General features: G+C 39.7%; 1 protein-coding gene across 1 annotated transcript; it reads right to left on the bottom strand.

Annotated features, from left to right (window-relative positions):
* Positions 1-1,687: 1,687 nt before the first annotated feature.
* LOC125457848 (eotaxin-like) lies at positions 1,688-14,429 on the bottom strand. Its single transcript, XM_048542534.2, has 4 exons — positions 14,165-14,429; positions 13,942-14,062; positions 4,332-4,409; positions 1,688-2,884 (listed from the first exon to the last, which is right to left on the bottom strand). Exons 1-4 carry the CDS (start codon positions 14,238-14,240, stop codon positions 2,857-2,859), a joined length of 303 nt encoding a protein of 100 aa, XP_048398491.1. The 5' UTR covers positions 14,241-14,429; the 3' UTR covers positions 1,688-2,856.
* Between the last annotated feature and the right edge of the window lie 1,537 nt (positions 14,430-15,966).

Raw genomic sequence — 15,966 nt, 5'->3', positions numbered from 1 at the left:
CACACTGACATTGATTTTACTGCACTGTCTTCGTATTCTTTCAGCAACTTTTCTACCTTCGAGATGTTCACAATAACCAGATCACTTATCCAGTTCGGCTCGGTCAAACAAGCTTTAGATCGTTTTGATGAACTAACATTCTTCACCATTAAGGATCATTTTTCCATCAAAGATTTAATTATTGTTATTTTATTTTAAGTTTTGCTAGTTTATTGTTAAAACTGATTCTCTATAACTTGTTCAACAGACATTTATGCTGATATGTTTCTGCCATTGAACAAGTAATCAACAACTTCAAGGTAAAACAATTTAAAATGTAAATTGTAAAATATGTAACAAAATAAATAAATTACATTTATTTAGCACCCATCAGTTTTCATGATATTTCAGTAAGCACCCCAAACAGCAACATGCTTTTTAAGTCTAATTCATTGGGGAAAAATATCAGTTTCACTTCACAATGCTATTTGAGCTGGAACTGGTGGAAAGAATTGTTAGGGGGCGCTGCAATCTATTCTATTCAATCTGACTGCATCTAAATTCCGAAGCAGATACGAATGTGCAATGCTGAAGGAGGAATAATATAAAATGCATTGAAATTTGCTACAGCATTCACAAGAATTCTAGCATGAAACCCATACAGAGACATTTATATTGTTGTAAATTTGTTACAACATTAACTGCTTCCATGTTGTCCAAGAATATTTTGCAACTGCAATAAAAGAACACGGTAAGTAAAATATCCTTTCAAAGCAAATTGAGTTGTCAATGTTTGGAGGATAGTTGTGTTGTATTGTCTATTTGTTACAGGGTGAGTAAGTGATTAGAAAAAGGAAAAAGAACAAGCAAAAGGTGAATACAAGCTCTGTTTTATCCAGTCCCCTCCCACTATGGACACTTTGCCATATTTTGAAACTTTTTGCTATGTGACATATGACCCTATAGGGAAGAACATCCTCCCATCTGTGACAATATTCCGCTTGCTTCAAGTTTATTCTGTACACAGTTGCACATTCTGTAAATATTAAATATTTGAGTAGTTCAGACATTTTCTTGAAAGCACCAACCCGTGCCCCACTTCTGTATGAGTTGGTTAACTTTTTTAATATCTTTTTTAATACCCAATTTACCTAGAAATGAACACCCATTTCTTTTAAAAAAACTATAGATTCCAGAGATGCCATTTTGAATAGATTGATATTGGAGCTATGATTTCAGCTAGTAAAGCTTAACTGTCAAGAATCTTATCACATGTAGCTATTGGTTGATAAACCAATTTTCTATTATACTTGCAACACATAGATGACTGGATGGTTACTGTTTAGTTTAGAATAACATGGACAATACGTGTTTAATGCCATTCTTACTCCAGTAGGCTAGATATCTGCCTCTTTTCTCTGTCTCTGAGATTCAAAAGCAATGGCAACCATGACTGATAAATAAAAATACCAAGAGAAAAGTTTCAGAATGAAGCAGCAACAAACAACGAGCCGAAGAATTCATTTTGGTTGGATCACGTACAACAAAATGAATATCATTGTAATCAGAAATAACAGAAATGTTACGAGTACTTTAATCTCTAAGGGAATTCGAATATAATACCTTGTAGAAATATGACAACCATAGCAAAGTTTGTTTGAAGGAAGACATATAAGGTAGGGTTTATTATCCTTTATTAATAAGTAAAAACAAAGTATAAATTTGGAAAATATAAAACGAGGTGCTTAACATGCTTAAGAATGCATCTAAGATAAATTCAAGATGTATGAATGATGTATTCAGCAAGAGTTACATGACGTTCTAAATAATAATGTTGACAATGCCTTAACATTGTTTTAATATAGTTGCACATCATGCAAAACCTACGTTAACAGTGAAGATTTTATAATAATTTTTCATCAAATTTCCAAATTGAATTCATTCATAAACATTGCTAAATCCATTTGTATTTTCAACCATCTGATGGATGACGTACTCAAAATAAAAGAACAGGAGCAGACATTCAATCCCTCAAGCCCACTCCGCCATTCAATTAAATCTTGGCTGATTGTGCCTCAGCTTAGTTTATAACCTTAACCTCATATTCTTTTATAACTTTGCCCAATAGATAATTCATACAAACTGAAGATTAATAAGCTTTACAAATGTTCATCTTATGAATAATATAAAACCAGCATTGGTTCAGTATTGATATCCTGTCATATATAGTATAGCTGCATATTATCAAATTGTATAAAACATGCTGAAGATATTTTATGAATAGAAAGTCAAAACAGTGCAAACATATTTTACCAGCTGCTTTATAAATGGCTGTATGTCTGCGTATGCAACTTGGAAATATGAGCAGAGCTTTTATTTTGGAATCTGAGATCTAACAATCCTTCTGGTACTATAGTATTGCATTCAAGCATTAAGAAATTTACTTCTATATAATTCTAGAGACAAATATGCTTGCTTTAAGATTTGAAACATTGTCTACAACATATTCCAAAGCATAGAAACTTTAAAACATTGAAAAATGATAGGATTATAATATATTCTGAAAATCCCACAAGCAATCAGTTTCATTCCCGTGTGGTCTGATAGTCAAGCACTATGACCGACTTGAGATTTCAGTTTACAAGGTGGCATTAAAACATCTTGATATTCATTTTTACTTGACAATCATGGGTTTCAGAAGTTCAATTAATAATAACATTTCGCACAATTTTTACTTGGCCATTATAATGAAAAGAAAATTTGAGATCCTTTGAATTCCTGAAAAATATAAATGATTTGGTGTAAAGCAATGCAGCAAAATGCAGACGTTTGCATAAGCGAAAGATGTTGGGGGTTTCTTTTCATCCTTTCTCATTTTTAGGCACTGCCGGTCTCCATTGCATTTCTTAAAAGAAACAAAAGATAATTAGAGAAGATAACCTCAAACCACTGACACGATTCTGTCTATGAATTTAATGTTTCATTGCATTGCAATATTGGAACAATCAGAAAAAGAGATATCTATCAATAATGGAGCGAAAAATGAACATTAAAACTAACACATAGAAAATAAATCGGAAAGATGGAAGAAATGTTTACTAAGAAATCAAGGAGAAAAATTAAGGCTCATACTGACACACTTGAAAGGAGTGAAAGCAAAGATGGGAGAAATCAAAAATTTAATTTAAGGCGATGTCAAGATTTTAGGTGAAGACCAGAGTTTGAGATTCTGGGATAGAATGAGCTAAAGTAGGCACAATGAGGAGACGTGGTCCTACCATCAGGAAATGTGAAGAGGCGGAAGATATGTTGCGAGCAGAATGAAGGAACAAAAGTCAATGAAACCACAAATATATAATTTTAAACAAAATAGAGAAAGAAAGGATGTACGAAAGACAGGAAGGTTAGGAAACACAGAGAGAAAAGGAATGCATTTTAATAATTTCTCATACATTGTGAGAAATTCCCCTCAAAATTATGACAGATACTAACAAATTTAAGGAAAAAAATTGCTTTATGTGCAAAAGACTTGCTTTTTGTTAGAACACAATAGTCCAAAATGGAAGAGAGAGATGATGGGAACTGCAGATGCTGGAGAATTCCAAGATAATAAAATGTGAGGCTGGATGAACACAGCAGGCCAAGCAGCATCTCAGGAGCACAAAAGCTGACGTTTCAGGCCTAGACCCTTCATCAGAGAAGTCACAATAGTCCAAAATGGAAAGTTAACACACTCATTCAGAGTTTTCTTACCAAAACTTGGTTCTATTAGCTACTGTTTCTTATATTCTACCTTTTAATGCAGCATGATCTTAAAGTTTAGCAATGTCATAATTAACTGATGTGTACTAGCTTTTCTGTATTCCTAGTTCAAGTATTATATTTACTGCACTACATATGTCAGCAGGTTAACTATTGGATGTGCTATACTGGCTTCACTTAATGTGCCTGCTAAAGAATCACATGTAATGTATTTGTAATAATGGCTTTTTATATCATCTGTGGATAAAACTAACAATAGCTGAAAATAAACATTACTCTTGCAAAACCAGTGGTGAAGGTCCTGAATTTTGTTGTCTTAGTAAGGGTTCTCTGAAGAAAAATCCAGTCCATTATTGGCATATGACATTCAGTGACAACAATGTTCTTAGGTCTGTCTGACTATTAACATGGCTAAATAAAAGCCACAAAATTTTTCTTATACTTTTTAATCCTATTTGGTGATCTAATAGCACTTTCCACAGAAGTGTGCTGAGGATTCAGGTTACAAATGTTCAAATCACAGCAGACAAAGTGAGAATTGCATATCTAGCCAAGAAGACAAGCATCTATTTGATGTTACTTCAACTTACTGCAGCTCCCTGATCTTCATTGTGACCCAGCGTGCAGCAGGATTAGAACAGATGGCTCCTTTCTCTACTGTGTAGAAACTAAAACAGCAGAGAGATTAGGACATTTTTACAACTCCGAGGAGGATAAATTGCTGTCAGATCTGCTAAATATTTGCTGCATTTGATTTCCAGCATGCGTGGTACTCGATTTTTCTATTCACTACAAGCAAATTTCATGCATGGAATAATTATCATAATAGAGGCTTACAGAAGAAAACAGTGACAATAATGGGAAGTAGCTAGGATTTGTCTTTTTTTTAACTTTGTACAGCAGGTTTTTGAAATTTGTACTGGAAGATTTGTACAAAAGCAACATGTTGTGGATGCTGGACATCTCAAACAGAAGCAATACATTCTGAAAATTCTGAACAGATCAGGAAGAACCTGTGTAGATGATCAAAACTGATATTTCAGACTTGGGAGAAGTTTGAAATACAATACGTTTTAATTGATGCAAAGAGAAATAGTGGGAAGAAGCACAAAAGGTAAGGTCTGGGATGTAGTGGAATGAAAGTTTAAATTACAAAAGATTTCTTGTAAATCTGAATGGGGTGATAATGCAAATGGTAAAGAATCAAGATCTGGCGAGATATGGTATGAATGATAATGTAGCTGCTGTACAAAATCAAACGAATGATATAGAAAAGGAACGTTACAAAAAAAGAAAGAAACAAAAATTAAATAGGGATAGAGTTAATGGTCTAAAATGGTTCATAGTGACCACATCTTCATCAAGTGTTGTTTGCTTGAAGAACTCTGGCTCAGAATTGAGGAGCTAGAGTTTGAGCTGTGAACTGTGGCTCAGCAGGTAGGGGGAGAGTTACCTGGATGCTGTGTTTTGGGAGGCAGCTGTAACCTATAGGTTAAGTACTTCAAATTTGGCCAGTGGTCAGGAACAGGAAGGTGTGACCATAAGTGGAACAGGTAAAGAAATTCTAATTTAGCACTGAAGGAACCTCAGTGTTTGACCTCGTTCAACAGGTCTGAGAGTCTTGCTCCCTGTATGGATGCGGAAAAAGGAGCATGGGCAAATTGGTCATTGCATTGTGGTACAGGAGGACATTCAAGCAGTGAAAGCAAAAAGAAAAGTGGTAGTGCTAAGGGATTCTTTAACTGGGAGTACAGAGAGCATCCTTTGTAACCAGAATCATGCATCCCTTATGGTGTGTTGCCTGCCAGGTGCCAAGGTTAGGGGCACCTTGAATTGCCTTGAAAGGGAATAGGCATGGAGGAGGGAGGATCCAGTTATTGTGATGCATGTTGAAATGACAACATTGGCAAGAGCTCCTGTTTGGGGTGGCAACTAAAAGATAGGACCTCAGGGGTTATCATCCCTGGATTATTACCCAAGCCATGTGCAGATCGGCAGAGAGATAAGAAAATTCGAGAAACAAATGTGTGGCTAAAGGAGTGCTGTGGTAAGGAGGATTTCTATTTTGTGGGCACTGGCATCAGTATTGGGAAAGGAAGGAGCTGAGCCAAACGGAGATCAGGATCCTAGTGGAAAGGCCAAATAGTGTGGTCACAAGAACTTTAAACTTGTCTGTGGAGTGGAGGGGCAATCTGGAGAGGTTATTAAAGTTTTCGGAACAAGTAATAGGAAAGAGAGTATTGAAAAAGCCAAGAATCTAACTTCAGGCACAGCAGATAAGGGGACAACTATGAGAAGAGGGACAGCAATGAAGGAATGAGGGTGTTATACTTAAATGCAGCATATGAAACAAAGTAAATGAGCCTGTAGCACAGTTTGAAATTGGCAGGTATGATATTGTGAGCATCACAGAGACATGACTGCAAGGGGATCAGGGTTGGGAACTAAATACCCAACGATACATATCCTATTGAAAGGACAAGCTGAGGGGTCAGGGTTGCATTGTTAGTAAGAAATGGAATTAAATTGACAGCAAGCAGCAATATAGGGTTGGAAGATATAGAAACTGTATAGGTAGAGTTGAGGAACCACTAAGGATAAAAAAAACTCTGTTGAGAGTTATATAGAGGTCCCCGGTAGCACTTAGGGCAAAAAATAAATCAGGAGATAGAAAAGGCATATAAGAAAGGCATCACTACAATAATCATGGGGGGCTTCAATATGCAAGTGGGTTGGAGAAATCAGGTTGGTAGTGGACCCCAAGATCTGAAGTTTGTGGAATCATTTCAAGTTGGTTTTGTTGGAGCAGGTTGTGGTATAGCCCACCAGGGAACAGACAATTCCAGATTTGTTGATGTGTATTGAAACAGACTTGATTGTTGAGCTTAAGGTAATGGGACCCTGTCATGCCTGGTGGAATTCTTTGAGGACATGAGTTGCATGGTGGACAATGGGGAACCTGTGGATGTGGTGTATCTGGATTTGCAGAAGGCATTTGACAAGGTGCCACACCAAAGGCTGCTACATAAGATAAATTTGCACAGTATTACAGATCATGTATTGGCATGGATAGAGGATTAGTTGACCAGTAGAAAACAAAGAGTAGGCTAAATGGGTGTTTGTCTGATTGGCGGTCAGTGGCTAGTGGTGTGCCTCAGGGATCAGTGTTGGGACTGCAATTATTTACAATTTATATAGATGTTTTGGAGTTGGAGACTAAGTGCAGTGTGACAAAATTTGCAGATGACACTAAGATGAGCAAAGTGTGCAGAAGACACTGAAAATCTGCAGAGGGATATAGATAGTCTAAGTCAGTGGGTAAAGGTTTGGCAGATGGAGTACAATGTTGATAATTGTGAGGTCATCCATTTTGGTAGGAATAACAGCAAAATGGAAAATGTTTTAAATGGTAAAAAATTGCAGCACGCTGCTGTGCAGAGGGACTTGGGTGTCCTTGAGCATGAATCGCTAAAAGTAGGATTGCAGGTGCAGCAGATAATTAAAAAGGCAAATTGAATTTTGTCTGCCATTGCTCGAGGGATGGAGTTTAAAAACAGGGAGGCTATGCTGTAGCTATATAGGGTCCTGGTGAGGCCACACCTGGAGTGCTGTGTGCAGCTTTGTTCTCCTTACTTGAGAAGGGATATATTAGCACTAGAGGGGGTAGAGAGGAGATTCACTTGGTTGATTCCAGAGTTGAGAGGGATGCATTATGAGGAGAGACTGAATAGGCTGGGATTATACTTATTGAAATTCAGAAGATGAGGGGAGATCTTATGGAAACATATAAGATTATGAAGGGAATAGATAAGGTGGAGGCAGAGAGGTTGTTTCCCCTAGTAGCTGAAACTAGGACTAGGAGGCATAGACTCAAAACAAAGGGAAGCAAATATAGGATTGAGGTCAGGAGGAACTTATTCATCCAAAGGGTTGCGAATCTGTGGAATTCCCTGCCCAGTGAAGCGGTTGGCGCTACCTTGCTGAATGTTTTTAAGGCAAGACTTGATAAATGTTTGAACAGTAAAGGAATTAGGGGTTATGGTTAGTGGGAAGGTAAGTGGAGCTGAGTCTCAAAACAGATCAGCCATGATCTTATTGAATGGCAGGGCAGGCTTGAGTGGCTGGATGGCCTACTCCTGCTCCTAGCTCTTATGTTCTTATGTTCTAATGACTCCCACCTCAGGAACAGTGATCACAATACAATAGAATTCACTCTGCAGTTTGAAAGGAAGAAAGTGGAATCATATATAATGGTAGTACAATTGAGTAAAGGTAACAGTAAAGACATTAGAGAAGAATTGGCCAGAGTTGATTAGAAGTAGAGCCCGCAGAGAAGATGATTGAACAGCAATGCAAGCGTTTCTGGGGCTAATTTGGGAGGCGCAGCAGAAATTTATTCCAAGGAAGAAAGAAATATATTAAGCTGGGGGGAGCTAGGCAATTCCATGTCTGATGAGAGAAGCCAGGAGTCGCATAAAAGCAAAAGAAAAAGCATACAATATGGCAAAGATTAGTGGAAAGCCGAAGGATTGAGAAATGTTTAAAAATTACCAGGAGATAGCTCAAAAAACAATAAAGGGAGAAAAGGTGAAATATTAGAGTAAGGTAGCTAATAGTAGAACAGAAGATCACAAAAGTGTTTTCTTTTTAGTTATTTAAAACACTAAGAGAGAGGTGAGAATGAACATTGGACTGTTGGAAACTGAGCCTGGAGACATTTTAATAGGGAATAAAGAAATGAGGAGGAACCGAGTAGGAAGCTTGCATCAGTCTTTATGGTGGAAGGTAACTGCAGCTTATCAGAACTCCAAGAGAACCAGGACGCAGAAGAGACTGTGCTGGCCATAACTAAGGAGAAGGTTTTGGGGAAACTGAAAGATATGCAGGTAGATAAATCACGCAGACCAGATGGATAACACCCCAGAGCTCTGAAGTAGATAGCTGCAGAGATTACGGAGACATTGTGTCTATCTTTCAGGAATCATTGGAGCCTGGGAAGGGGCCAGAGGACTGGAAAATGGTTAATTTAACAACCCCATTTAAAAGATAGGGAGGCAGAAGATGGAAATGTACAGAACGGTTAGCTTAACCTCGGTTATTGGTAAGATTTTAAAATCTATTATTAAGGATGTGGTTGTGGAGTACTTGCAAGTGTATGGTAAAATTGGACTCAGCCAGCATGGCTTCATCAAGGGGAGGTCATGCCGGACAAATCTGTTAGAATTTTTTGAGGAGGTAACGAGCAAGTTAAACAAAGTTGAGCCAGTAGATGTAATCAATTTGGTTTTCCAGAAGCCTTCTGACAAGTGCTGCACAGGAGGCTGCTAATTATGAGTCCATGGTGTAGGGGCTATGTATTGGCATTGATAGAGGATTGGCTGACTGGCAAAAGGCACAGATTGGGAATAAAGGGGTCTTTTTCAGGATGCCAGCCGGTGACTAGTTGCAGGGGTCTGAGTTGGGACTACAATTATTCACATTATACATTATTGATCTGGATAAAGGAGCTGAGGGCATTTTGCTAAGTTTGCAGATGACACATGGATAGATGGAGGGACAGACAGTGTTAAGTAAGTGGGGGGGCTGCGGAATGACTTGGACAGGCTGGGAAAGCGGGCAAAGAAGTTGCAGATGGAATACATGGGAAAGTGTAGGTTATGCATCTTGGTCGGAAGAACGGGAAAAAGGTTTAGAATTCTGAAGCACAGAGGGTCTTATGGGTCCTAGTTCAGAATTCTGTTAAGGTTAATATGCAAGTTCTGTTGGCAGTAAGGAAGACAAATGTAACGTTAGCATTGATTTTAAGGGAGCTCGCATACAAGAGCAGAGATGTACTGCAAAGGCTATATAAGGTTCTGGTCAGCTTGCATTTGGAATATTGTGAGCAGCTTTGGGCTCTGTATCTAAGGAAGGGCATGCTGGCCTTAGATAGGGCCCAGAGGAGGTTCACAAGAATGATCCCAGGGATGAAGGATTGTCTTATGAGCAGCGGTTGAGGACTCTGGGTCTGAGCTTGTTGAACTTTAGAAGGTTGAGGAGGGATTTCAGTGAAACTTACAGAATACTGAGACATCTGGATAGAATGGACATGGAGAAGGTACTTCGACTAGCAGAAGAGACATGGACCCGAGGGCACAGTCTCAGAGTGAAGGGGCGACCCTTTAGAACTGAGATGAGGAGGAATTTCTTCAGCTGAGGATGGTTCATCTGTGGAACTCATAGCCACAGAGGGCTATGGATGCCAAGACATTGAGTGTATTTAAGACTAAGGATAGTTGTGTTCTTGATTAGTAAGGGGATTAATGGTTAGTGGGACAAGGCAGGAAAATAGGGTTGAGAAACATATCAGCCATGATCAAATGATGGAGCAGATTCGATGGGCTGAATGGTCTAATTCTTCTCCTAATTTTATGATCTTCTGTTCCCTTTGTTGATCTGTTGAGTTCAGAAGTTTGTAACATGTCCAATTGAAAGAAGTAGTGCTATTGTTTGAGCTTGATTTGAGCTCAACTGGAACACCATAATAGACTGAAGAGAGAGAGAGTCGAGTGAAAGCAGGACTAAGAATTAAAATGCCAGTCAACAAGAATGGCAGCCCTTTGCTAACAGGCTGAATGGAAGTGTTCTACAAAGCAATTCCCCAATCTGCATTTGATTTTCCAATGTAAGGAAGCTAAGTAATGTGTAGCAAATGCAGAATGATAAATTGAAAGTATAACAGGTATGTCACGAAGAAAAACAGAAATTGTTGGAAACGTTTAGTACACCTGACAGCGTAAGTGGAGAGAAATCAGTTAACTTTTTGGGTCAAATTTTTGTTTCTGATTTACAGCGTCTTTCAGTTTCTACAAATATGTCACTATTTATTTTGGAGGGAGAATTTAGGCCCTTAGTCAGTGAAAAGGAGGAGGCAGAAAGTGAAATGTTTTACCTGTTGCACTGACATAGAAGTGTACAACATTAACAGGAGGTGATGTTGTGAGTGATTGAGGGATGGACCAGGATGTTACTGAAGGAACAGTCACTTCAGACTGCTGAAAGGTGAGTAGTTGCTGTATTTGGTGGCATCATACATAGGGATGGCTGAAATGGTGGAGAATGAATATTGAATAGCCCATGTAGAGGCACAAGAGGAACACTATACGTACAAAATTGAAGACAGTGAATAATCAGGTGGTTCAGCCTCTTTAATGTTGGCTGTAGCTGGCATATAACATCACTGTATGAAAGAGTATCTGTCTTTCTGGGCATTATTCTTGTGTGTGCCTAGATGATGTTTGTTACAATATCCTCTTCCAACCAATATCAAATAACACATCAGGTGTACCCTAGAACTTTGTGGGAAACTAGGGAAGTGATTGCTGGGCACCTTACTGAGATATTTGTAACATTGTTTGCCATGGGTGAGGTGCCAGAAGGCTGGAGGCTAGCTAATGTGTTGCCATTATTTAAGAAAGGCGGTCAGGAAAAGCCAGGGAACTGTAGCCTAGTGAGCCTGACATCAGTGATGGGCAGGTTGTTGGAGAGGATTCTGAGGGACAGGATTTACAAGTATTTGGAAAATCAAGTACTGAATTGGGGATAGTCAACATGGCTTCATGATGGGAAATTGTATCTCACTAACTTGATTGAGTTTTGTGAAGAAGCGACAGGAAGGATTGATGAAGGCAGAGCAGTGGTTAACAAGGTTAGATCACATGGAATACAGGGAGAACTAGCAATTTGGATACAAAATTAACTAAAGGTTGGAGACAGAGGGGAGCAGTGGAGGGTTTCTTTTCAGAATTGAGCCTGTACCAGCGGTGAGCTGCAAGGATCAGTGCTGGATCCCCTGCTTTTTGTCATGTATGTAAATGATTTGAATATGAAATTAGGACGTATGGTTTGGAAATTTGCAGATCACACCAAAACTGGTGATGTAGTGGACAGCAGAGAAGGTTACCTCAAAACACAATAGCACCTTGATCTGATGGGCAGATGGGCCAAAGAGCGGTAAATAGACTTTAATCTAGATAATATGCGGGGCAGGATTTATACACTTACCTGTAAGGCCCTGGGAAGTGTTGTTAAATGAAGACACCTGGGGGTGCAGGTTCATAGTTCCTTGAAAGTGGAGTTGCAGGTAGACAGGATAGTGAGAAGGTGTTTGGTATGCTCACACTTATTGGTCAGTGCATTGAGTATGGGAGTTGGGAGATCATGTTGTGGCTGTACAGGACATTGGTTAGAGAGATAGTAGAAACTGCAGATGCTGGAAATCTGAGATAACAAGATGTAGAGCTGGATGAACACAGCAGGCCAAGCAACATCAGGGGAGCTGGAAAGCTGATTTTTCGGACCCAGCCCCTTCTTCAGAAAAAATGCCAGCTTTCCTGCTCGTCTGATGCTGCTTGGCCTGCTACGTTTATCCAGCTCTACACCTTGTTATCTAGGACATTGGTTAGGCCACTTTCGGAATACTGTGTGTAATTCTGGTCACCCTGCTATCGGAAAGATGTCAATAAACTTGAAAGGGTTCAGAAAAGATGTACAAGGTTGCTGTCAGGGTTGAAGGCTTACGCTATAGGGAGAGGCTAAAAAGACTGGGGCTATTTTCCCTGGACTGTCAGAGGCGTGAGGGGCATGGACAAGGTGAATAGTCAAGGTTTTTTCCCCAGGGTAGGGGAGTCCAAAATTAGAGAGCATAGATTTAAGGTGAGAGGGGAAAGATTTAAAAAGGATCTAAGGGTCAATTTTTTCATGCAGAGGACGGTGCATGTATGGAATGAGCTGCCAGAGAAAGTGGTGGAGACCAATACAATACATTTAAAAGGCATCTGAATGGATATATGAATAGGAAGTGTTTAGAGGGATATGGGCCAAATCCTGGCAAGTGACACTAGATTAATTTAGGATATCTGATTGACATGGGCAAGTTGGACCTAAGTGCCTGTTTCCATGCTGTCCTTCTCTATGACTCTATGAAAACTAATTGAGGCACATGAAAATAAACCCTACACAAGATAATCAGGGTGTAGCTGGCAACTAGAACTCTATCCCAAGAACAATGGGAACATTCAGGAAAAGACAGGAGTCAAATGTGAAAGAAAAAGAAACATAAGAAATATAAGAATCAGCTTCCATGTATGGGTATGGTAGCAAGATGAGAAAGATCTTTTAATTCAGCGCTAACTTCCCTGCCTCTGAGCCACATGCTCCTGGTGAACACCTACTCTTAAACCTGAGGGTCAAGGCAAGTGTATTCATAATATGGCCATAGAAGTTAAATGTTAACATACGTCAATGACAGTCAGTATGGGTGGGGGCAGTTCCTGGCCAGCCATGTGATAGAAAAAAATTAGGGTCTCTACCATCACTGTCCCTAGCTCTAAGTTAACACATACATGCAAAAGTGTTTGCTGTCCCAACAACTTGGACTGCTCAGGGGCCTGATTGGTTGGACAGTTGATGTGAATCAGGTCAAGTGCCAAAATCATGGTTTGAGGCGCTCTTGTGGTGGAATGGTGGTGTCTCTATATCTGAGCCCAGAGACCTGGGTTCAAGTCCCCCCTTCTCCAGGAGCCTATCATTGCATCCCTGAGTAGGTTAATTGAGAATAAGCATGTTTTCAATCTCATTTTGGCTGATGTATTTAGGGGACTGGCCTCCTTGTCTTCAGCTGTGTGGAAGTTGTGGGTCAGAGGAGTGGGCAACTTGTGAAGAAGATATTTGGTGAAAGCTTTGCTGGACTAATAGTCTAGAACCCGAGGCTAAGGATCTAAGAACATGAGTTCAAATGCTGGCTCATCATATAGGGAATTAAAATGAACAAGAAATGACCAGATTATAGGAAAAACCACCTTAGTTTTATTCCTTCATCTGAAGTGGATTTGACTAGTTTATATGCCAGAGCTCATCACCCATTCCTAATTGCTAATTCCATTCCTGGAAACATGGTCGTGAGCTGTAGTCTTGAACTGCCAATTCACTGATTTTTTTTCAGTGGCGATTGCTAGTCTTATTCAATCTCTGATTCCAGAAAAATAGAAGCATGGTTGGTTCATAATTTCCTCTGAGACAGTCTAGGAAGCCATTCAGTTCTAGTCAAGACTCAGTACCATTTGTTCATGAGCAATTTGGATGGCCTCACCAACAATATTATCTTCATGTCAAAAAGAAACACCGAACATTTGAAGCTAAACATTTACATTCGTTACTTACATTACAGCCTCCACACATGGTGCAAGAGCATTCTGTAACCTGTAATGTGTGATGTTATAGGGGATTTTCCTCGCAGATACTTTCTTGCAGCAGTTTGTGGTAACTCTGCTTGGCCGGAGATCTGAAAAATAAAAGAGGTGAAATGTGTAGGAACCAAGCTTTTCCAATCAAGATGATCAATTTGTTCATCAAAAGCAGAAGATGTTGAAATTGAAAAACTTACATGAGCTGCTTGAGACAAAGATACTCCCAAAAAGCAGAAAAATGACTACAGTTTGGCGCAATCCCCTGGTATGCATTGTAGATTGTCTGAGAAATTTGTCTTTGCTTCAGCTTGGCACTTCGTCAGAAGCTGCTGCAGTGAGGTTAAAAATGTTTTTGCTGTGATATGTCTGCCACTGTTTACTTATTTCCCTTTTCAAAATGATTATCAGAAAGTGCACCCACAGGAAAGCGGTCTGCCTGTCAGCTTCGTTTACGTGGTTTCATTTGAATGGGCTGTTACTTGGAAGGTTCGGTTTTAAAGTAATTATGCACTTTTCAAAATCAGAAAATACAACCTCAGCTCTTGCAACTGCTATGAGCTTATTCCATCGTGCTTCAAACATCCACCTCTTCTTTTACAATATATTTGCAAAGATAACCAACTTTCCATGCATTTTCCTTAAGCTTTCTTTCTAATTGCTCATGATATCCTTTCTTTCTAGCAAGAACTAATACTGTACTGTTAAGCTCATATAAGGCTCTGCTCGGGCCACATTTAAAATATTGTGAGCAGCTTTGGGTCCCACATCGAAGGGAAGATGTGCAGCCATTGTGTGGGGTCCAGAGAAGGCTTACAAGAATAATTACAGGAATGAAGGGCTTGTCATATGTAGACCGGTTAAGGACTCTGGGTCAATAGAATATAGAAAGATGAAAGGGGATCTCATTGCACTTTACAGACTGCTGAGATGCCCAGAGAGAGTGGATGTAGAAAAGATGTTTCCACTGGCAGGAGAGACTAGGACCTGAGGGCACAGCATCAGAGTGAAGGGAAAGCCCTTTAGAATTGAACTGAAGAGGAATTTCTTCAGGGAGAGGGTGGTGAATCTGTGGAATTCATTGCTGCAGGAGGCTGGGGAGGCCAAGTCAATGAGTGCATTTTGGACAGAGATAGATAAGTTCTTCATTTCTAATTGGATCAAATGCTATGGAAGAAGGTAGGAGAATGGAGATGAGAAACATATCGGGAACAAAAACTGAGGTTGCTGGAAAATCTCAGTCTCTTTGCTGAACTTTTCCAGCAACCTCAGTTTTTGTTCCTGATTTACAGCATCCGCGGTTCTGTTGGTTTTCATTTAGTGAGAAACATATCAGCTATGTTCAAAGGGCGAAGCAGAGTCATTGGCCAGATGGCCCAATTCTGCTCCTGTATCTAATGGTTGTATGGTTTGTGTTGATTCTGGTGATATGGGACATTGCTGGTATGGCCAGTACACACGGTCCATTATTCATTTCTCTTGAAAAGGTGGTAGTGGACTCTGTTCTTGAATGAGCAGACTTAATCCTCAGATAAAGGGTAGGCCATTTTGGAATAAGGTGAAGGGGAATTTCTCCAAAGGGTGGGGAAGCTTTGAAATTCTCTGCACAAGAAGGCTGAAGAAGTTCAGTCTTTGAATATTACCCCTGGGCACTCTGGGGCAATTTAGCCAATCCATCTAATCTGCACATCTTTGGACAGTGGGAGGAAACCAGAGCACCTGGAGGAAGTCCACGCAGACACGAGGAGAATGAGCAAACTCCACACAGACAGCTGCCCGAGGTAAGAATTGAACCCGGGCCCCTGGCGCTGTGAGGCAGTAGTGCTAACTGCTGGAGGATTGTTTCCTGTCAAAATTGATAGTTTGGACCTGACTGGTGTTAAGCTTCTTCAGTATTGTTGTAGCTGCAATCATCCAGGCAAATGGAGAATGTTATGACTTGTGCCTGATTCAGGGGCTATGTCTAGACATTGCTTCTTTCACATAATCAACCCTTCAAAGG

This window comes from Stegostoma tigrinum, chromosome 14 (assembly GCF_030684315.1).
Source record: "Stegostoma tigrinum isolate sSteTig4 chromosome 14, sSteTig4.hap1, whole genome shotgun sequence".
Lineage (NCBI taxonomy): Eukaryota > Metazoa > Chordata > Chondrichthyes > Orectolobiformes > Stegostomatidae > Stegostoma > Stegostoma tigrinum.
The sequence above is the reverse complement of the archived record's forward strand: the minus strand, read 5'-3'. Positions and strand labels throughout refer to the sequence as shown.